The 13,113-nt window shown below is 44.1% G+C and overlaps 1 protein-coding gene across 2 annotated transcripts in view; it reads right to left on the bottom strand.

The window, feature by feature from the left end:
* Positions 1 to 13,113, bottom strand: part of CRMP1 (collapsin response mediator protein 1) — a 47,221-nt gene that overhangs the window by 28,288 nt on the left and 5,820 nt on the right. For both annotated transcript variants that reach the window (XM_081876268.1, XM_081876269.1), the window contains exons 2-4: positions 9,992 to 10,080; positions 5,650 to 5,834; positions 1,794 to 1,958 (exon numbers count right to left, since the gene is read on the bottom strand). In XM_081876268.1, the coding sequence (XP_081732394.1) occupies positions 1,794 to 1,958; positions 5,650 to 5,834; positions 9,992 to 10,080 (439 nt within the window). The remainder of the gene's footprint in view (positions 1 to 1,793; positions 1,959 to 5,649; positions 5,835 to 9,991; positions 10,081 to 13,113) is intronic.

Genomic DNA, 13,113 nt, shown 5'->3' with positions numbered 1-13,113 from the left:
GCCAGGAGTCCTATTTTGACCCACAAGTCCTTTCCTCCCTGCAGGGGCGAAGGAAGGGGAACCGGCACCTGGTGCAGGGGAGCAGGGCAAACCGCCTGGTGGCGCATGCATGTGCGCTGTACGTATGGCGCATGTGCAGCACTGCTACATAGGGCGCATGCGCACACCCCGTACGTAAGGTGGATGTGCAGCAACTTTCATAGCGCTGTCGCGCATGCGCCACTGGGCAGTTTGCCGCCGCCGCTCGAGCGTGGGTGGCAGCAGAGGGCGCAGCCGCGAGCAAAGGATCCTCCGCACGCAGCTGTGGTGGAGTGATGGCAGCGGCTCACACCGTTGTGCCTGGGGGCAGCGGGGCAAGCCCCCCATGGGATGCCCTCTTGTCACACCCCTCAGAGATGGCACCTGGGGTGGACCCCCTCTTCCTCCGCCACTACCTCCCTGCCCTGCCCACTTGACCCTCGCCTGATGGCAGAAGGTATCAGGTGCATGTCAGGTAAAGTTGTAACTACAAAGGAAAAATCCCAACCCTTGGAACGCACGCCCAAGTGTTCCTTAAGTGGAACAGAAGCCAAGTGAAAGCTATCCTCCTAGATCAGTCCTTCGCACACTTGGGTCTCCAGCTGTTTTTGGACTACAGCTCCCATCATTCCTAAGCTAGCAAGACAAGTGGTCAGGGATGATGGGAATTGTATTCCAAAAACAGCTGGCGACCCAAGTTTGGGAAACAATGTCCTCGACTAAGAAACATAAAAGTACCACAGTGTTTATGGGTAGGTATGTTTATGGAGAGCCAGTGTGGTGTAGTGGTTAAGAGCAGTAGACTCGTAATCTGGTGAACCGGGTTCGCTTCCCTGCTCCTCCACATGCAGCTGCTGGGTGACCTTGGGCCAGTCACACTTCTGTGAAGTCTCTCAGCCCCACTCACCTCACAGAGTGTTTGTTGTGGGGGAGGAAGGGAAAGGAGATTGTTAGCCGCTTTGAGACTCCTTCGGGTAGTGATAAAGCGGGATATCAAATCCAAACTCCTCTTCTTCCTTTGCAAGTGTGGCTTGTGCTCAGCACTGCTCATATTTGGCTACACCGGCAGGTTAACAATATTAAAAGAAAGGAACCTACACAATGTTCCTTTTTTATTATTGTTGCAGAAAATTATGCATATATGCTAACACTGGAAGAGCTGTCAGACACCAGACTTAAGAGGATGGTATACGGAGTTACGGAGAGAAGCAGTGTTAAGTGAATGAACTTGGGCTTTATGAGTGCAGCAAGCTATTTGTAATAATACCACGTTTGAGAATGAATGGAATTTTTAAATAAGTTTTTGGAATGCAAAAACAGGATAGTTGGTGATACAAGAGAGGTGTATCCAAGGGTACTAAAGGAGCTTGCGGATGTGATCTTCAAGAATTCTTGGAGCAGGTGAGGTCCCTGAGGACTGAAAGAGGACAAATGTTGTCCTCATTTCCAAAAAGGGGTGGGGGAGCAGATACAGGTAACTACTGACCGATCAACTTGACATCGATACCAGGAATGTCCTAGAACAGATAATTAAACAGTCTGCAAGAACTTATAAAAAGATGCTGTGATTACTAAGACCCAGCATGGGTTTCTCAAAAACAAATCATGCCAGAAAAAAATCTCATTTATTTATTTCTTTTATAGAATTGCAAACTTGGTAGATCAGGGGAATGCTGTGGACATTGTGTATCATGATTTCAGCAAGGTTTTTGACAATGTCCCCATATTTTTATCTTTATCTCTTTATCTGGCTATTCTGCTAGACCGTTACTAACCTTTATCTTGTACCAGGATATCCAGCTCTTCCCTGATTCCATCATACCAGTTGGTGATGTCCACATGGAGAGAGTAATCGCAACAGGATTTGGTATCTGCTGCCTCGTGCCACTTTTCAAAGGAGGTTAACAGGCTGGAGCTGGGTTCAGGAAGTACATGGTCAACTGAAATGAGGATGAAGTGCTTGTTAATAGGCAAATAAAGTTCAGTCCACATTTTATCTACAGATGCAATAGTACATGAAACAAAACAGGTCCTGAAACCTCTTGTTTCATTGTCACACTGTTTTTGAAGAGCTTAAATAAACTAGACATTTCTCTGTGCAAGGAAGAACTATTTCAATTAACTTAAGTTTGATCTTGCCTATTTCTTCCAAAAAGCAGGACACTGAGCTGACTAAGCCAGTAAGAATAGGTCATCCCCTAAGAAATTGGCCTTGGCCAACGCACACTTAGGAGTAAGCACCAAAGTGGCCCACGTTGGAAATAACACCAAGCCATAGGGTTGTTGTTGTTTTTAGCATAACCCCAGCCTGTCTGCATGCCTGAACCCCAGCAGGCACACTAGCCATACTATGCTTGAGACAGCAAACTAGGATCATAAATCACGGTTTGTTGTTATGCCCGTACTGACATCCTGGCTTAATCATAGCTTGTTGTCTTGCTTTGCCCCTGCTGCCCACCCAACTGCTGAGAATAAAATAGCCTGAAAATGAAGCCACTCTCAATGGCACTTCCACACACTGCTCTCTTCTCTCTTCCTAGGAATAGGCTCCTTTTCCCACCTAGCGCCTCACTGACAAATTCTCTCGCCCAGCTTCACTGTTTAGCTCCACTGCAGTCTTTCAGTTTTTTATATAAATAGACTGCATGCATCTAACAAGGGACATATGCGGAAAGAAACCTTTTGCCAATCATTCTCAACAGTTTTGTTTATTTTATTTATTACCTGATTTATATGTTACTTTTTAGGGTGCAACAGCCACTTCAAGACAGTGTCCAAAATTTATGACTCAACAACAACAACAATAATAATATGGCATTATACCTGTTTAAAACTGAACAATAGCCACTTAAACATTAGAATATTTTTTTTAAAGCAACAGCAGATAATAAAAAGACAGAAACAAAATGTTTTAGTTGTTTCTTAGACATTTCCAAAGATGGAGTCACTTGTACTTTCCAAGGGAGAGCATTCATAACTATAGGGCCACCACCTGAAAGGCCCTGTACCTGGGATGCATCAGACTAATGCAGGGCCTCAGAAGTGGATCTGAAAGCCCAAGAAAGCTCATATAGATGCACGTGGCCCTTTAGATAACTTGGTACCAGCATTCTTGTTGCTATGTTCTGTACCAACTGGTTTCCTAATAGTCTTTAAAAATAGTCCCATAAAGCCACTTCCGCCCTGCAGAGGAGGTGGGGTTGCGGGCTTCACGCCCCCGCACGATTGGGGGAATCCCCGGCCATGTCACCCCCTGGCCAGCAAATCGGCTGGCTCTGGGGGCGTGGCCTGCCCTATTTAAGGCAAGCGGCACCGGGGATCTCCCTCTTTTCCCACCTACCAGCTGTTCCTGTTTTCCCTACCCTCTCGCCCTTTAAGGTTTTCGTTCCTTGACTTTGCTATGGACCTCGGTTGGTCGCCACTGAGGGACCTGGTAGGAATTTTTTCCACTTGGCAAATTGGCACCAGCCACTTGGTTTTCGCCTACCTCGAAGCAAATCGTCACAACTTTCTTGGTATTGGCGGTTAGGCATTGGTATTGATTTGTAGATGGAAGAGGGGAGGAAGTGCCATCACCTGCCCCGCATATTGAAGGGTAGTCCGATAAAGGAATTCTGAGGGGCGTGGCCCTGTCCAAAGCCTGGGGAGGTGAGGGCCTAAGGCATGCCCCCTATCGGTGACCCCGAGGGAGTTCCTAGTTGATGTGCATCAGCAGGACTCCCCCTACTGCGGATAGTCAGTTAGGACCAATGTCTAAGCCAACACCGGTCATCACCTGTAACCAATAAAGTTGTGGCCTTATTTAGCCCATTAACCTTAATAATTGTGTCACGTGTCTTTATTTTCAGGGGGGGCGGGAACTCGCCACGCAAGGAGCATCTTACAGTGATACAGAGGATGTATCACTGAGCTAAGCTTAAATTTTCTGCACAAGGCCACAAGTAAACCAGCCAAAGCCGGTGTGATCACACACTAAGATGAAATGTAAAGTGTTTTGCTGACATTATGACACTAAAACTGCTAAGTGGGGTCATACTCAGTTTTGGAGCGCATTGTTATCAGTATCCTGAAGACAGCCAGCTGTGTTTCTCATTTTCATCTTCTGCAGGTGAGGCAGCGGATGTGCTGAACTGTTGCCTGGTCACAAGGGACTGAATGAGGACCAATGGACTGAAGTTTAATCTAGACAAGACTGAGATGCTGCTAGAGGATGGCTCTCCTGTCCAATTGAGTGGCATGAAGGATGCTCTAGACAGCGTCCCTCTTGATTACTGCAATGTAATTGCACAGGGGTGTCTCTGAAGATGATTCGCAAACTAGGCAGCATCGAATGCACCCACCTGATTGCTAAGAGGTTTAGCGCAAATGGATCACATGGCACTGGCCCTTGACTCAGCCGTAGTGGCTGCCTGTTCATTTCCAAGCCCCATTCAAAGTGGTCATTTAACCTTAAATCTCTATATGGCTCAGAACCCCAATATTTTTTCAAACCCCACTCATGATTTGAACCTACCCAGACCCTCTGGTTTTCATCCACGGCCCTTCTCTGGGTGCTCCTCTCATGGAAGTTTGAAAAACTCTCCCCAGTGAGATTCCCCCTGCTCCATCACTTAACACCGTCCCTATGCTAAGTAAAAACTTACCTATTCTCCCAGGCATTTGATGGATAATGATTTTTAAAATTATTATTACTACTACTGGTGGCGACCATTTTCGGCGCTTCCAATTGACACATGATCACCGATGCACGGGTCCTTTCAGAGACCCAGAAGGTGGCAAAACGAGGGCAGAACAGGGAGAAAGGGGGTGGGGCATAATGGGGCAGGGCACTCTTATACACTCTCTGCCAACGCATGCGGGGGCTGGGAATGGAACCCCCGTGCTAAATGGTCGCTGCCTGTTTTATTTTGCTGTCTATTGATAGAGTGCTTTTGCTCACAGCTGTCAACTTTCAGATTTGAAAATAAGGGATCAGCAGCCTCGAAAATAAGGGATCAGCAGCCTCACCTGTCCCAGGGATAGTCTACGGGATATCTAACAATCTGGGATAGCAGCGGGAAGCAGTGGGAAATGGCGCTGGAATAAGGGAATTTCCCGCAAAAAAAGGGAAGGTTGACAGCTATGCTTTTGCTGCTGTTTCAATAGATTTCTTTTATAGATTATTTTATTCCTTCCTTCCTTCCTTCCTTCCTTCCTTCCTTCCTTCCTTCCTTCCCAGCCTTTCACCCTATGGTCCAAGGGCAGGTATGGTTACCACTGTATTACATTGTCCTTTTTCAGGGTTTTTTGCCATTCTTTCAGCTTTCAATTTGTTGAGGTCACTTGGAGACTTATGTGGTAAGGAACTAATAAATTGAAATAATAACAACAATAACAACAATATATCCAGTTAAAAATCTAATGTTTTCATTCACCAGCAGTTTGTTTTCCTTCAGTCTCGATAACCCATTTGCACATATCATTACAGCCACTGAAGCTTCAGCTATTACTATCTTTTATAGGGAGAAGGGTCTGGACTTGCTTGTTTGCTCTCCTGTGCCATATGAAAATAAACCTTTCTCTAATGCTTCTATGAATGGGACACATCCTCAGCTTTTCCTTTATGAAGTGCTGAGCATTTCCAGTACTTACTGATCATGGTTGTGCCTCCTCCTAGAGCTGCCTTTGTGCCATGATAGAAATCATCAATAGCCATCATGCCTTGAGAGGGCTTCTGCAGGTAAGTATTGACATCGATGCCTCCAGGAATAACCATAAGCCCATTCGTCTCAATGGTCTTCACTCCACCAGGAACAATCAAATTCTCTCCTATTTGTCTGACGAAAAGGAAGAAGGGCTATTTTGGTTCTTTTGTCTAGAAACATTAACAACAATCTTGAAGGTTTCAGTTGAATCATGGGTCTAATATTAGGGTCTAACATGCATGCATTTTGCAACCATAGATCCTGCAAATGAAAGTTTAGCTACAGTATCTCATGGGCTGGTCTTTACACTGCTTAGAATTCCCACAAACTGCTTGTGTCATATACTGTAGCTTTCCTTACAGCACAGTAAAGCTATTACTATGCCCACTACCAGAAAGAATATCACAGCCAGCCCAAACCTGAGATGCAGTTCCAAAACATGCAAATCATAACACAAATGTTGGCAATGGAAGAATGGTGCAAATTGCCCATGCCTTTGTGAAGTTCGATTAACTATTTGGGTTGTATAGTTCTTTTGATAATATAATTGATTAAAGTTGTCAGTTGCTTCTTGCAAACCTCTCTTGCACTGTCCCTCTCATACATCTCCCAAATGGGCTCATAGAAGAATCACAGAATCACAGGATTATAGAGTTAGAAGGGATCTCAAGGGTCTTGTAGTCCAACCCTCTGCAATGCAGGAATCATGAACATTCTTAAGATGTATCAGAACTTAGAAGCTAGAGCTAAAGGTAGACCCTGGAACCCCATGGACACAGTTGCCCGTAGGCAGTGCTATAGGGAAACAACAGCTACGCAGATGTGGGGTGGCTGATCAGTCATGCCAACTAAACATTTAGAGATGTGGTTCCCGATTGGTGGCCTGAAAACCTCAGGGATTCCGTGTAACCCACCCAGGGAGTCTGTGACAACATCCACATAACAAGAACTGCCACAGAGATATCAAAAATTTCAAAAGGAGGGAGTCTGTGGCTTGGCTTTTGAAAAACAGTGAGTGCACAGTACTTAGCTAATTGTGAACCACTGATTTAGAGAACGAATAAATTAAATTTCATTTATCTTATTTAACAGAATTTATCTACTGCTTAATTTTAAGAAAACATCTAAGAGGTTTACAAAAATCCAGCTCAGTCATTCCACACACATGAAACACTCTCCACATCCTTTTGAGCATCACTGCATCAATGCAGTTTACATATAAATTGGGTCAATACCAAATACTGCAAATTTTGCTAAGTGGAAGGCTAGTTTGGCTGCGGATCTCACACTAAAGCGCTAAAGGGTTTTCTCTGGAAAAATTCATACTGAAAAGATTTATGGAAAATTACACTAATCTGCAAAAACAAAACAGTTTTGCATCAGAAAAGTTACTGGTGCCTTAGAAGGTGATTTAATTTAGTATGTTTATTTACCTGTATTTGTTTCTGTTCACTAACAACCTTGAAGCTTCCAAGCTTGCCTAAGATTGTATCTGCAATGGGCATTGTGACTAATGAACATATGAAATGGAAAACTTTCCACAGAATCCAGGACTGTGGCTTGTATCACTCCAGACACCCCATGAGTTGCAACCAAAACTAATTTTTGGGTTTACAGCTCATCTTTTACCTGGAGCAAGACAAACCTTAAGCCTCAATTCAGACAGCAACCTACACAAATCATTGCTTAGCTCCCAGTGGTGCAACAGCAGAAGCAGCAAAGGCCTTACATATGAACCTGCTCATAAGTATACTTCCTAAGGGGAAGAGCTATAGCCAACCATGAATACTAGAATTGATTTGCCCGCCTGCAGTTAACTTATGTTTAGAAAATGCAATAGCTTCCTCAGTTTAAGATAAAGTGAATGAGAAATTCTAATATCAAAGCATATGAATGGATTGTCTTTGGTTTAAGCAATAGTTTGGAGGCAGAATTAAAGGGAATCAGACCCTGAAGTACAGCATGTGGGAAGCCATACAAAATTGGTCAGTGATGGCCATACTTGGCCCTTCAGCTGTTTTGGGACTACAACTCCCATCATTCCTAGCTAACAGTGGTCAAGGATGATGGGAACTGTAGTCCCAAAACAGCTGGAGGGCCAAGTTTGGCCATCACTGGGCTATGTAATTGATTTGTATCTGAATTGGTATTGTTATTTGGTATTAATATATTTTGGTGCATACTGGATTTCTGTAATTGAAAATTAATAAAATTTATTTAACAAAAAAGAAGATTGCGACCCACTCCGAACCAGTAATAAACTGGACCACAGCAAAGAAGTCTCTTTTTTTGGGGGGGGGGAGAATTCGATACCTCTTGCAATTTCTTACTTTATTTTCTGCTATTTCTCTGATGAACAACCCCCTTCCCCAACACACACCAAGGTATATCTAGTTTGGCCATCATAGTGTCAAATCTATATCCAAATCAGTAGTTTCACATGAGGACATCCTTTTAAAACAGCTAAGCCCCTTCTATGTTTGATGGAAATTCTTTGACTGGAAGTACATGCTTGCCTAACAACTTTTATGTGGTGATTTCTACACTATACTAAGGGCATGTGTCCCCCACCAGAGGTTGTGCTACTTCTGGGTAGTTTGTCCACCTTTGGTCCTCACCCTGCACCCTTTCATGTGCACCTCCTGTAAGCTGTTAGCATGTGACAGTGGCCACACCCCGGGAAACGGCTTTGACTACCCAGCTAAACCAGGGCAGCCAGTTGGTCTCAAACCCATTGAGTTAGAGACTTCCCCTTGCATGCAAAGACAGGCTCCAGTGGATGGGGTGGACAAGACCAATGGTGGGTTTCAATGGTCAAGAAAGTGGGTTTTGCGTGCACTGTAGGGGGAAATGGGGGGAGGGGCAGATGAGGCTCATCAACCTGGGAAGGTAGCCCACTTTGGAGAAGGAATACTCTGACCCTAAACCTCTGGTGCCTTGTGGGAAATCTTCAGAAGAAAAGCCTAAGAAGTTTTGTTGTTGTTTAGTCATTTAGTCGTGTCTGACTCTTCGTGACCCCATGGACCAGAGCATGCCAGGCACTCCTGCCTTCCACTGGCTCCTGCAGTTTGGTCAAACTCATGCTGGTAGCTTTGAGAACACTATCCAACCATCTCGTCCTTTGTCATCCCCTTCTCCTTGTGCCCTCCATCTTTCCCAACATCAGGTTCTTTTCCAGGGAGTCTTCTCTTCTCATGAGGTGGCCAAAGTATTGGAGCCTCAGCTTCACGATCTGTCCTTCCAGTGAGCACTCAGGGCTGATTTCCTTCAGAATGGATAGGTTTGATCTTCTTGCAATCCATGGGACTCTCAAGAGTCTCCTCCAGCACCATAATTCAAAAGCATCCATTCTTCGGCGATCAGCCTTCTTTATGGTCCAGCTATCACTTCCATACATCACTACTGGGAAAACCATAGCTTTAACTATACAGACCTTTGTTGGCAAGGAGATGTCTCTGCTTTTTAAGATACTGGCTAGGTTTGTCAGGTTTTTTCCATACACAAATCCAGAAAGGAGTCCCTAAGATGGTTGGGGGCGCCTTGAACTCCTCCTTCCAGCAACTCCTGCAGCCCAGCTGGAGCCAAACATACTGTTCTGCTTTCCTTAGGACCACATTAGCGACGATGAAAAGGAGATCTTGTCCTCTGGGCAGCCCAGGACTTCGATACACACTGCCCAGGCTTGCGTCCCAGGGAGGTCACTTTGGTGCTCCTAATACAGCGGTTTACACACTCCAATGTCTCTCAAGACAGATGGATGCCTATAACTAAGGGCATGTTCACTTACCACTTTGCTCCCACTGAAAGTTTTTAAAGTCACATTCACATGGCACCTTGCTCAAGCCAGCTTCAATCTAACTAAAAAACTGGATGCAGAAGAAGTGGTTAATGTGGACAAATCCTAACACCCATCATACATGCACAAATGAGCAACCTGCGCAGATGACAGAATAGGAGTTTGGGAGGGTAGGTGTTGCAGGGGCGGAGAAACCAAAAAGTTCATGTCTGTTGGGTGAAGACATCCCCCCCCCCTAATGTTAACAACACTGTGAAATGCAGTTTGAAACACAGAAGGGGTGTATGTTTGACCTTGCTAATGTGAACATACCCCAAATAGAAACTTTGGGCTGGAATCAATCCAGTCTACTGATATCAGAAAAGATTGGATGGGGAGCCTGTAGCTTTGACTAAAGATAAGAGATGTTAAATAGGCAAGTACACCATAAGCAAGAGCTAGCAGCTCTTGCATCAGCAAACATACACAGAAAGTTCAAAGTTTTAAAACTAACTTTATCAGCCCATCTTCCAGGTAAACATCTGCATAGAAGGAGTGGTCATCATTAATAATCCGTCCACCTTTAATGAGCAGGCGTTCACTCTGAAGGGGGGAAAGGAGAAAAAGAATTAGGTCTAATAGCTTACTTAAAAACATGTAGTTAACATCAACAGCACGAAGTCTTAAGAGTACGATCTTCAAGAGTACGATCACTGCTGTAATTCTAGATTAAGATATCTGTTCTCAGGTCACATTTCCTGCTACTTAAAGTCAACTTCTTTACATCTAAAAACTCCAAAGTTTTTAGCCACCTACTGTGTCTCTAGTAACTTGTAAGAAATAAGTTCTGAAATGTTGAACATTATCTCCAACCAAGCAGATACCAACACAATTAGCATCCCTTTCTCAACGTCAAAATGGACTACAGCTGCTCTTCTTAGCAGTGTGCCAGGAACCTTCACAGACTGGCTTTTTTTTTGCAGGACCACAGCACCAGTTCATCACCAAAGGAGATATCAGTGCAGAGCAGGGCTGTGGCGCTTGTGTGATGGTGGGTGGCCCTGGCTAAATCCTCTTCTTTGCCCAGTTCCACCTTCGAGCTAACACTTATTTTCTATTCCAGAAAACATTCTCCCAGTAGAGATCTTTTAGAACCCATTACCAAACCTAAAAGTGGCCAGTGTTTTTGCTGAATGTATTAATTTTTCTTATTCTGTATCCAAGAGATATGATCCCCTAGCCTCTGTAATGGATGCTTCTGAAAATTAGGTGATTATAAGACACCATGTTTTCCTTTAATAGTGAAAAACTCCTGGTCAGTTAAAACCATTTCTTTGATACCCTTTTTATTTTCCAAAAGTTAGTTTGGTCAGAGGGGCTATTTATAGGGTCTACTACATTTTTCCGACTGACTGTCCAACCAGAAACACTTTCAATATTTGATTATTAGGAGTTTTCAACCAGGTTATGTGTGAGTATCTCTACAACAGACAATCCCGTCCTGCAAATACTTTTTTTTTGCTTCCTAAATTTTGTTATTGGGAGTTCAAATAGGCAAGATAAACTTTGCAATCACTGAGTTGCTAAACCAAAGTACAACTCTCTGCAAGAATTTGGCTCCAATTTGTAACTGGGCAACAACAAAAAATTCCAGCCAACCTTTAAACTTAAAATAAGCCTTGATCATTTTGCTTATAATGTGTGCTAGAAATATGGTATGTTAACAAGTTTCGTGTATTTACATTTAGCATTGGACAGGATAAAGAGCCTCTGTTTGAATTTTCAGATACTGATAAAGCTAACCATTATAAGAAACCTATATGAATTTGTTAATTATATTCTAAAATGGGTAACAGAAACAGTTCATCTAATTGTCCTGTATGAGTTAGCCTTTTTCCTGAAGAACTCCAACCACCCTGTAGCTCAAATTAAACCTCATACTTAATAAATGGGCATATACCCACAGATGTGTGTTGTAATGTAGCTTTTTAAGGCGCGGGGAACCTGGCAGGAAAAATAGGGCAACTGTTTCCCTGACTCCTAGACTGCAGCCGCAGAGAAACAGTAGTTAAGGCTGAGGAGCAGTTAAACTCAGAGAGTCCACAAGCTTTAAGTCAGGGTGGGGACCCAGGGACCCTCCAGATGATCTTGGTGTAACACCTTGGTTCCTGGACCTGCTCCTGCATCTTGACTAGCTGTCTAGTGTGCAGACTTTCAGCTGGTGAAGGCTTTCTTGACACAGAAATAAACAGCAGGGGCAAGTTTGCCGACTAAAAGCTTCTGCATTAAGGAGACATGAGCAGGTGCATTAAAATAAACCAAGCTGCTCCAACGACCTTGCCTTTCCCCCCTGTGCTTCAAATTCACATGTTTTATCAAGAGGATGTGATTAGAACCTCTTCGTTTGCCTCACCTCCCTTTCCACCTAATTGGTTTGTTCAAAATAATTTTTCAAATGCTGTTTTTCTGTCATATAAAAAGTTGGTGTTCTTTTGAGTGACTCCTAGGTATTAGCACTCACCTGGTCTCCTGCTCTATACTGTATTCACTCATTCTGGTGCCTAAGGGGGGGTTCATCTCCAAAAGCCCCACAAGGAAGGAGTCTGTTCAATGGCCACAAAATGCGAAATGTCTGTTGGGGGCAAGAGGAGGGGGGGGTGAATGTTGCCCGGTTTGGTGCTGGTGGGGTTGAATGTCCTCCAAATACTGAAAATTGCTGCCTTAATATTGCTAGACAGTTCTAAGATTCTTGCATCTTCCTTAAGCTCCCGGCAACTTGTGGGACTAACTCCTGATCAAATTTGTGCCTGGACCCAACTATCCCTTACTTAATGTTGTGATCAGGGTTGCAGTCAAGAATTTCACCTAACATGCAATTTGAAACAGGTTTGGAGGTTCGTCAGATTTCAGCAGGGAAACCAATCAATGTTTTGGGGAAACAGACAATCCACACAACTGCACATTACAACCAGTTGCTGCCACATGGAAAGTTAAAGCAAATGTTAAGCTCTTTTCTTAAGCTATAAATCTGAGAGGTTTTCATGAAACATGGAGAAATCTAGCAAGATTCTTAACAAAATAGATTTGCACAACCCTGGGTGTCTGGATAAGCGGGTGGAGTCTCAAAGAGAAACAAGTATATTCTTTATTGCTTAAAATAAATCCTGTGAACCGCCCTGAGACCTGTGGGTATGGGTGGTATATAAATTTTATAATAATAATATCCAGATGGATTCCTGGTTGCTCCCAGCAATACTTGGATTTTCAGAGGGAAACTTGTGGGCAACCACAGCTTCTCCTTTTCCATGTGGTGCTACAGCGACATCGCGCTGTATCACATCCCTATGTTTCTATCTGCGAATAGCACACAATGCGCCACCTGCCACCCTAGAGCAGGCAGCCTTTTGTGCACAATTTCCTGTGCGGCAGCATTTCTTCCTTCTCTGTGTTGCCCTTTAAAGGAAATCCAAACATGCGACCCTGAGCACACTTACAGGGAGTGAGCCCCGTTGAACACAATGGGACTGGCCTCCAAGGAAGCATGTGGCAGGAATATGCCGCGCACCTCTGGACAGCCTCGTGGCAATTGGCGGAGGCCTGCGCCGGCGATGCGCCAGGAAGCACACAGCTCCTGTT

This window comes from Podarcis erhardii (genome assembly GCF_964252035.2).
Source record: "Podarcis erhardii genome assembly, chromosome: 9".
Lineage (NCBI taxonomy): Eukaryota > Metazoa > Chordata > Lepidosauria > Squamata > Lacertidae > Podarcis > Podarcis erhardii.
Note: the sequence above shows the minus strand (reverse complement) of the source record. Positions and strands in the feature narration are given on the sequence as shown.